The sequence below is a fragment of the Vanessa tameamea genome, chromosome 4 (genome assembly GCF_037043105.1).
Source record: "Vanessa tameamea isolate UH-Manoa-2023 chromosome 4, ilVanTame1 primary haplotype, whole genome shotgun sequence".
Classification (NCBI taxonomy): Eukaryota; Metazoa; Arthropoda; class Insecta; order Lepidoptera; family Nymphalidae; genus Vanessa; species Vanessa tameamea.
This window is the reverse complement of record NC_087312.1, coordinates 6,578,553-6,588,239: the sequence shown is the minus strand read 5'-3', so window position 1 is coordinate 6,588,239 and position 9,687 is coordinate 6,578,553. Positions and strand designations below refer to the sequence as shown.

The following is a 9,687-nucleotide window of genomic DNA, read 5'->3' as shown; positions in this document are numbered from 1 at the left end:
CTCTACACTCGTATCTCTCTACTAATTGTTAGACGACATAAAACAAATGTTTATCATTTGTACCATAATCATAAACAATTTAGGTCCGTCTACATCAGATATCACATGAGATTCTTTTGGACTTTTACCAATAAAGCTCTCTCAAGAGCAACAGCTTTGAAGAAAAAGACCGACAGTATAATACACATCTATATGTGTCTAGGTACTTCTTGTAGCCCGGGTTTTCCTTCAGGGAAGGCCTTGTGTCCTTACTATTATTTTCAAATTTTATTAAAACTCACTGTTTTCCAATTAAGAAAAGAGTAAGGATAAACAAACCTTATAGGTCTTCTATATAATGTACTAAAAACATTTAAACATAACATTAACAGCCTGTAAATTTCCCACTGCTGGGCTAAAGCCTCTTCTCCCTTTGAGGAGAAGGTTTGGAGCATATTCCACCACGCTGCTCCAATGCAGGTTGGTGGATACACATGTGGTAGAAATTCGTTGAAATTAGAGACATGCAGGTTTCCTCACGATGTTTTCCTTCACTGCCGAGCACGAGATAAATAAATTATAAACACAAATTAAGCACATGAAAATTCAGTGATTCAGGTAAGCAATTGGGTTTGTACCCGCAATCCTCGGTTAAGATGCACGCGTTCTAACCACTTAGCCATCTCGTCTCTATGTCTAACTCGGACTAAAACATTTATTGATTAATTAATAAAAAAGATTTTTAATAATACAACACTTACCAATATATGTTATGAAAACAATAAATTATTTATTTGAGATCTCGATATTATGATAATAATTCAAGGTCTAAGGTGTTTATTTACCTTTACTCTTCCTGCTATTGGAATAGGCTTATAGGTATTATTTAAGGCATACTCACTTTTTGTGGCAAACATATATTGTAAAAAAATAAAAAAAACAGTTTGGTATAAATACATATTTATTTGCACTTGAACATAATGCATAGTATCAGATATTTATATATAGTGTAGAATATAACAAAAATCGAATACTTTTTTATAAAGCATATGATTGTAGGTTTTTTATTAAGGTTTAAATAACTATATTAGTAAACATTATTTTTTTATTTGTTTTCTCTTATAAAAAGGAACTTTTATTGCTCTAATAGCATCATCATTAATATAATAATATAAGGGTAATGAATCAATGTTACAAGTTTTCTTAAAAGCTTGATGCGAAATAAAATATTATCTAATACGAATAATTATAAAAATATGTGTAAAAGTCGATATTCTAAAATGTTGAATTATATGCAAGTAGTTCAATAATTTAAAAACTTAACAAGAAAATAAATTATTTATGAGAGATCGAGTTAGATATCCAAATGAATCAAGCAAATATAATTGTCACTAGGATTTTAGTGTTATTTTCTATAACAATAAATATGTTAGGCAAATACTTTAAGCTTCTTAGTGAATTGCGTGTCGTCTTCTGACGTTTTTCCTGATAACGAATCTGATAATCCTAATAATTCGTCACTTTGTCCATCTTGGGTATTTCTAAAAATTACAATAAATATATAATTAAAAAAATCTTAAGGCATATAAAATACGCTTTTATTAAAAAAAGAAAATTTAAGTATTCACTATTTAAATATAATTTTCGGCGTGTATGTTTTGCAGAATTTCGAAATAGAATATAGCACTATAAAATAATGTTATATTAATTTCCTTATATTCCTTATGTGCCTAAACATATCTAATCTATAGTATTTGTTTTAGTTTATCTTATGGAAATACAATGATAGTTAAATATTAATTAATAGATTATTTTTAATTTTACCAGAACCCATTCGTTTCTCACTGTTAACTTTTTATTTACTTGTAATTTTCTTACTTAATAATCAAATTTATAAAATGAAATTAACATTATTTACATTAAGGATTTTATTAACATAATATAATACTTTACCTGCTGTTCGCTCGATTAAAGTCAGCCTCTCCAGAAAAACTGTCTGAATCGTCATTAAGTGATATTTGGGAATCTGTAAAGATGTAACAATCTATGAATCATAACATAATGGATGGATAAAGGTGTTGTGTTACGCAGACGACACCCTCGTCACGGCGACGGGGCGGGAATATCAGGAGGCGGCTCGTCGGCCGAAGTCGAAACAGCTTTCACCGTTGATCGGTTGGAAATACTGTGATTGAGAGTTTCCATATCCAAATTGGAGGACCTTTTTTCCACGGTCCACGAAAGGTGATAAAGATGCAGACTTAGTTGAACTAGCGGGCCCGATTCTGATCGAACGATAAAGCTTCGGGCAGCATTTTGTCCAATTTGGCCCGAAGCTGGTCAACACCGCTACCACCCTGAGTCGCCAGCCCGCCACGTACCGAACGTGGGAGAACCGATTAACTATGCCGGCAGGTCTATGTCAGGTTAATGAGATGTCACTGTACGTCAATCAATTTGGATAGACGTCCTCACCGCTCGCAATCGGGCTCTCTTGCGGAAGTAGCAGAGGGTCATATCTGTGAGCGGGATTAGAGGGTACTGTACAGTGCTGTGGACTACAGTGACACTTTTCGCGGTCCATTCTGAGAACTCCAGGCGGAGGTGCTCGCAGAGATGTACTGGTTCTGGGCAGAGGCGACGAACGACGGTCACCCACGGCGGGCCTGATGACAGTGGAGGCGGTACGTTGAAAAACGCAACACGTTCACGTTCAGGATGACCGCAGGTACGTACCGAATACGAATACTTCGGCAAGTACCTGCACGGTATAGCTTGGCGGGAAATGTTACCCTTCTTCCACGAGTATACATCTAAATCAAGTTATAGGTTTGGTTACATCAAAAGCATACTAATCATTATACCATATTCATGTAACTTTGTGCTACCGACCACTAGCTGGCGTTTTAATAGTTTCCTAGATCACACGACAATTTGATTTGATACGTTACTTGTACATACTAACTTTAATAAATATTTCAGTTCAACAACAGTGCGGAGTGTAATTTAGTAGCAAGTAAAGACAGGCAGGAGGAGGAAAGATAAATATACCTTAGATTTACATGTGTAGAAAAATAAAGAGGTTTCTTGATTGCAATTTACTAAATTGTTACAATTTATCAAAAAAAAAAAATTGTAACAAACACCAAGTTACATACCCGAGGTGGTGAGGCGGTGCGTGGTGAGGTACTCAGCCGAGAGGTAAGGCGGCAGGTCGTCACTCGCGTCGCCTGCACCGCCCTCCGCGCCCAGAGTCTCCACCACAGACAGCCACTGCCCGTTGTGGCAACGGAACCGCTCCAACTGTAGGATGAATGGATTTACTAATGTAAGTCTTGCAGTTTATAAAAATACTAGAGATGAAACGGAAGCCCGGTAACTATCCGGTATGGATATAGGTACTATTCAGCCGGATGTCCATCCGGCTGAATAAAAAAAAAGTTAGTTTTAGTTTTCGTACTGCACTAAGGGCAAATTATGGTAAATAATTACTAATTTCTCTGCATTGAGAGGCAGCAGTCGGTTGCGTTTCTCTTCATAAATAAGGCCAGCTTCAGAAAAAAGTCTTTCGCTATACACACTGCTGCAAGGTGCAGAAAGGTAGATTTTGGCAAACTTTGTTAAATTTGGGTATTTGGGTCGCAAATGCGATCGGCTAAGTTTCGCCGGATATCCGGCTATCCGGCCACATGCTCGGCCGAATATCCGGTATTCGGCATCCAGCCAAACTGCTATCCGTTTCATCTCTAATAAATACCTCGTGTGATAAGTAATAAAATAACTTTCGTTTGTTTTTATCATTACTTAATACAAGTCCAACTCACTTTAATCCTCGCGGCCCATTCGTTTTGCATTTGCGAGATGATATCCAAACATGAATCGCACATTTTTCTTATTTCCACATTTTTGTCTTGCATGAGATCGATGAGGTACGCCGGAGCTTCTGCAAAGCATGAGAGACAATGAGCGTTTGTTTGGGGCGCGCGAGGTGGCGCATCGGGCGGAGGCTACGAACCCGTGCTCGAGACGAGGTACTGCGCGGCGCGCGGATGCGACAGCAGCTGACGGAAGGCGAACACGGTCTGCAGCACGTGGTCGTCGTCGGCCTGGCGCTGCCGCAGCGCCGCCACTAGCGCCTCGCCCCCCCCTGCCGTCACCAGCGCGGCGGCCGCGCGCTCCTCCGCGCCCATCGCGCCCGCCGCCACCACCGCCTCCAGCACCAGCTCCGGGTCGCGCTGGTTAACTGCGGATGTTGTAACAAAGTATTTAAGTGAGTCATAGTTTCGAATGATTGGTAGTGCTCAAGTCTGTCTAGCCTGCTCTATTGAAAACTACTAAAAAAAAATTGTGTGCACCGACTAAAAAAATATGTCATCCTTAGGACAAATTATTACAAGTTTTATTTTTCTTAGAAACCTACCTGGATCTAATATCTTTAGGATGCACGGAATTAAGTTGTATCTTTCAACGACGGCATATATATCGATATTATTGTTCAAATTCAGAATGTTGCTCAGTGTTCCCATACATTCGATGACAAATTCTTCAGACGCCTCATCACTCGTAACCGCGCCAGCTATATCTCCTACGAATTCCTGAAACATATATCTCCATCAGAGAAAGTAGATCAATGCAAACGTTCGACAAAGCGCGGCGCCGCCGGACTGACCACGAAGAGTGCCTTGTTCTGACGGTGGTGCGACAGATTACGGACGAGCTTCATGAGCACGGCGTTGCGGTGTCGGAACGCGCGCGCCAGCAGCTCCCGCAGACGGCCCTCGGCCGACATCTGCTGCGCGGCGCGCTCGCTCCACGACAGGTTGACGCACAGCGCCAGCAGCACGTCCGTCGTGCCCGGCCCGCTCTCGCAACGCGCCTCGCTGTTCACGTTCAACAGCAGCATATCCGTCAACTGAAGGGGCAATAATGGAATGGTCAGACGCATAGATAGTTAACTGCAAAAGTATTTTAAAGATTATTAACTTATTATTTACAAAAAAAGAAGTTTTTTCAACCATTTGTATTGGAGAATAGCAGACTATATATTCTGCGGTCCCCATCGGTGACAAGTCCCAGCCCTGGTTTGGTCGTTTCTGCAAAACGGCTTCACGCCGAAAATGGGAACGCTACCAAGACTGGGCTAACGCTTCGGCGTCTCGTGATGTAAATACCAGCGCATTCAGAAAGGAATATAACTCTGCCTCTAGGTCCTTCAAAAACGTGATTGCTAAGGCGAAGACGGAGTACATTGGCAGAATTCGCGAGAGACTCGTGTGCCTCCCTTCAGGAACACGTGCGTTCTGGTCTCTCGCTAAGGCTGTCTTAGGTAATTTCTGTCAGCCCTCTTTTCCATCTTTGCACAGAGACGGTGAGTCATTGGCCCATACCGCGAAGGAGAAAGCTGATCTTTTAGGCTCTCTCTTCGCGGCGAACTCGACTCTAGATGACCGAGGAAAGTCACCACCAACAATCCTGCGGTGTGATACCACGATGCCGGAGGTTACATTCCGGCAAAGTGCAGTTCGTAAAGCACTTCTTTCCTTGGATATTCATAAGTCGAGTGGACCCGATGGCATCCCTCCAATCGTGCTACGGACTTGTGCTCCCGAGTTGGCACCGGTCTTAACGCGTCTTTTCCGGCAATCCTATGCATTCGGCGTCGTCCCGAACTCCTGGAAGACTGCTTTGGTGCATCCGATCCCTAAAAAGGGCAACCACCGCTCAGACCCGTCCAATTATAGCCCTATAGCCATCACCTCCTTGTTCTCCAAGGTAATGGAGTCCATTATTAACTGCCAGCTCTTGCGGTACCTAGACTCCTCTAGGTACTAGCTGCTTAGCGACCGCCAGTACAGTTTCCGTCGGGGTCGCTCAGCCGGTGATCTTCTAGTTTACCTGACTCATAAATGGGCGGAAGCTGTTGAGAGCAGCTAGTCTGGACATAGCGAAGGCCTTCGACCGCGTGTGTACCACAAAGCGCTTCTTTCGAAGCTTTCTTCCTATGGGCTTCCCGGGAAATTATGCAATTGGATTACCAGTTTTTTGGCAGATCGGAGCATCAAAGTCGTTATCGACAGTGCATGCTCCGACTTAAAATTCGTCAATGCTGGTGTTCCACAAGGCTGCGTTCTATCACCCACTCTGTTTCTTCTGCATATCAATGACTTGTTGCAAATCAGTAACATTCACTGCTATGCAGACGATAGCACCGTAGACACCTCATACACCGGCCGTGCTAATATTTCTCGGGAAAACGTCAAAGAAAACCGGAACAAACTTGTGTCTGAAATCGAGTCTTCGTTAAACAAAGTCTCGAACTGGGGCCGGCTAAACCTAGTCCATTTCAACCCCAAAAAGACGCAAATTTGCGCGTTAACTGCTAAAAAAACACCATTTGTCGTATCTCCACTATTTGAGAACATTTCATTAGCCGCCACAGCTAGTATAGGAATACTTGGCGTCGATATTTCAAGCCTCGTTAAGTTCGTCGGTCAATTGGAAGGCAAAGCCAAATTGGCATCAAAAAAGCTCGGTGTGCTCAGCAAGGCAAGACAGTATTTCACGTCGGCCCATCGTCTAAGACTCTACAAGGCACAAATTCGGCCACACATGGAGTACTGCTCTCACCTGTGGGCGGGTGCTCCCCAGTACCAGCTCCTTCCATTCGACCGTATCTAACGTAGAGCGACTCGAATTATCGACGATCAAGCCCTTTCCGATCTGCTTGATCCTTTGGCTTTGCGTAGAGATGTTGGATCGCTCTGCATCTTCTACAGAATTTATCACGGGGAATGTTCCGATGAATTGTTCGGATTAATCCCGGCTGCTGAATTTCACCTTCGGACATCTCGCCAAAATTAAAAATATCACCCACACCACCTAGATGTCCGAAAATCCACAACAGCGCGAATTTTAAGACATTTTCTGCCTCGCACAACCACTCTGTAGAACCAGCTTTCGCCGGCGGTTTTTTCGAACCGATACGACTTGGGAACCTTCAAGAAAAGAGCGTACTCTTTCCTGAAAGGCCGGCAACGCATCTGCAAGCCTCCCGGTGTTGCAGATGTCCATGGGCGGTGGTAGTCACTTTCCATCAGGTGAGCCTCCTGCTCGTTTGCCACCTCTAACATAAAAAAAAAAACCTGCACAAAGTCAGTTGCAGTTTAGGTTGATTGCTACTTTCAAGAATGTAAACAATAAAGTAATGAATAAGAGTTAATAATTATCATTTACAACTGTTGTTGGTTGAAAAATTTAAAAATGTTTATTATAATTACTCACCAGTTTGACACAGTCAGATTGTGTAAACATTTGTTTGACGCGGTCATCCATACTGAGGTGGTAAAGTATTTTCATTGCTAAGTTTATATGTTTATCATCACCTTAAATTGTAAAATTGTGTTCATTTACTTTTCAAATTCAATCTTATATCAATTTACATAATTTGCTAATATCGAATAACTTACTAGTAAATTGGATGAACTTTGGTAGCAAATTTATTTTGATCATTTTATTTCGCAATTTAGTATCGAAGGTCAAATTAAAGAGTAGTTTTAAAGTAACATTCACCAAATCAGCATTAGGAGAATCTAACAAAGGAGCGAGTTTTTCAATAATTCCTTTGGAGGCCATGGCATTCTTATTTTCAACAAAAATTGATAACTTTTGCAAAAATGAAACAATTAAAATCAGCAAATCAATATTTGAATGTCTTTCCATAGCTCCGATGAGCAAACCAACTATGTCCTTTTTATGCATTTTTTCTTCTACTTTTACATTATCTGCTATGTTTAAAAGCATGTAAAAAGCAACTCTAAGCAACTGTTCTTGTCTTTTGGATAAAGTCTTGAGTTTTCTCTTCAGTTGTTCCTCATCACTCTTAGAAAGGAATTCGTCTGATGCATGACACAGATCTTCATGATAACTAGACACAATAGATCTAGTTTTTTGAATATTGACATCAGTGACTGCCCAAGTTCCAGATTTAGGACGTCTTTTCGGTTCTGGAATACGACTCTTTGGCAATTCATTCTGAAAATTATAAAAATGCTAATTAAAAAAATATTACGTTTTTAATAAAAAAGCAAGCCACAAATGATTTGTTTTCTGATAGAACATTAAAAAAATAACAAAAAACATTTATGAGTTACTTGCTTTATCTGGTGTAAGAACTTGTTTTTTTCCTTCAACTTTTTCTTTCCATTGATCATATCGTTTGAGTTCATAATCAATAACATCCATACATAGTGAGCCAATTTTGTACTGAATTATAACAGAATGAAACTCTATATAAGTAGAGAAACAGAAAAATGTATAAACAATGTTTGTACTTAATTCAATACTACGTTTCCATTCTTCTCTTAAGACTCTAGAAAGAGCACTCAGCAGGGCTTCTGAAATTTATGATTTAATATTAATTTTACAAAACATGTAGACTTCTAAAACCTTTAGACACAAATTGCCACTATTTAATTTATTGAATTTAGTAAGCAAAATCAAGCACTACCCCATAGCGCTTTGAACAAGCTCATGTGGGTAGGTACTACCCACTTGTGACTTATTTTAGGCCTTTATAGCACTACTTAGTTTGGTTCTTGTTTGAAGAATGAGTGAAGCAGTGTAATTACAAATACAAGGGGCTTACTTAATCATCTAACTTATTTTATCAGTATGTTTTCTTTTATATCTATATATATTCAGACACATAATTAATAGATAACATTCAAATTATCGCTGCTCCAAACCTTCTCCTCAAAGGGAGAGGATTTACAGGCAGTTAATGTGATGTATTTAAATTCCTTTAACACAATGTGACAAATTCATCAGCACAAAAAAGAAATTTTACATCTTTCGTACATATTATCATTCATATTATTTAAAAAAAAAATGAAAATCCTTGCAATTAAGGTGAATGCATATTCAACATAAAAATTAAATTACCATTTCTAGCCAATTCAATTAAATTGTCTGGGTTCCTTGCAAGTTGTAATATTAGAGCAGATCCTTTAATTTTTTCTGGAATGTCATCATAAAGCAGTTCAACATAATCATCAATACGATTTAAGACAGCAACTGGAACACTTTCTATGGGACTCATAGCAGATGTTTCTTAACAAATTCAATCCTGGAATGGAATATTATTATAAAAAGTGTGCAAGCAACATTAAAACAATTAGGGACCCTTAAATTCTATCCATAACAACTATTTGGTCTAAGGATTAATGAAAATAATTTATATAATATTGATTATGCTAACAATCTTATAGAATGTTCTTCTATGTAGTCGTACATAAATTAACGAATTCCCTTCTATTAAATCAAATAAGGTTTTTAATAAAACTGTTATTGATCAATTGCTAAATTTAGTTTTATTCCCTTTTGTATTGGTAATTTAATGGCCTTGTAAACTTGTATTGGTATGCACTAATCACTATTGAGTATTGACTAATATCATAGTCATAGACTAAAAATTTTAAATGACAATTGGTCTAATTGACATTTCACTTTGAGAAAATCCAAAGAGGATTATCTATGTCGAATGTAATTTTTCTTAATTAAGATAAACAGGTCATTCAAAATCCTGCACAAATAATATTGGTTCAAAGACAATTGTTGAAATTATTTAAGTAACATATATAATAATGTCAGAAAATAAATTAACAATATTTTTTATCTGATTTTGATATACAAGTCATATTAATATTTATT

At 38.9% G+C, this 9,687-nt stretch overlaps 1 protein-coding gene across 1 annotated transcript; it reads right to left on the bottom strand.

The window, feature by feature from the left end:
* Positions 1–1,139: 1,139 nt before the first annotated feature.
* On the bottom strand, positions 1,140–9,438 carry Kap3 (Kinesin associated protein 3). Its single transcript, XM_026631942.2, has 12 exons — positions 9,236–9,438; positions 8,920–9,103; positions 8,134–8,372; positions 7,446–8,010; positions 7,261–7,361; positions 4,649–4,891; positions 4,400–4,574; positions 3,995–4,222; positions 3,804–3,922; positions 3,138–3,282; positions 1,933–2,005; positions 1,140–1,520 (listed from the first exon to the last, which is right to left on the bottom strand). The coding sequence occupies exons 2-12, from the start codon at positions 9,074–9,076 to the stop codon at positions 1,409–1,411; spliced, it is 2,157 nt and encodes a 718-aa protein (XP_026487727.1). The 5' UTR covers positions 9,077–9,103; positions 9,236–9,438; the 3' UTR covers positions 1,140–1,408.
* Between the last annotated feature and the right edge of the window lie 249 nt (positions 9,439–9,687).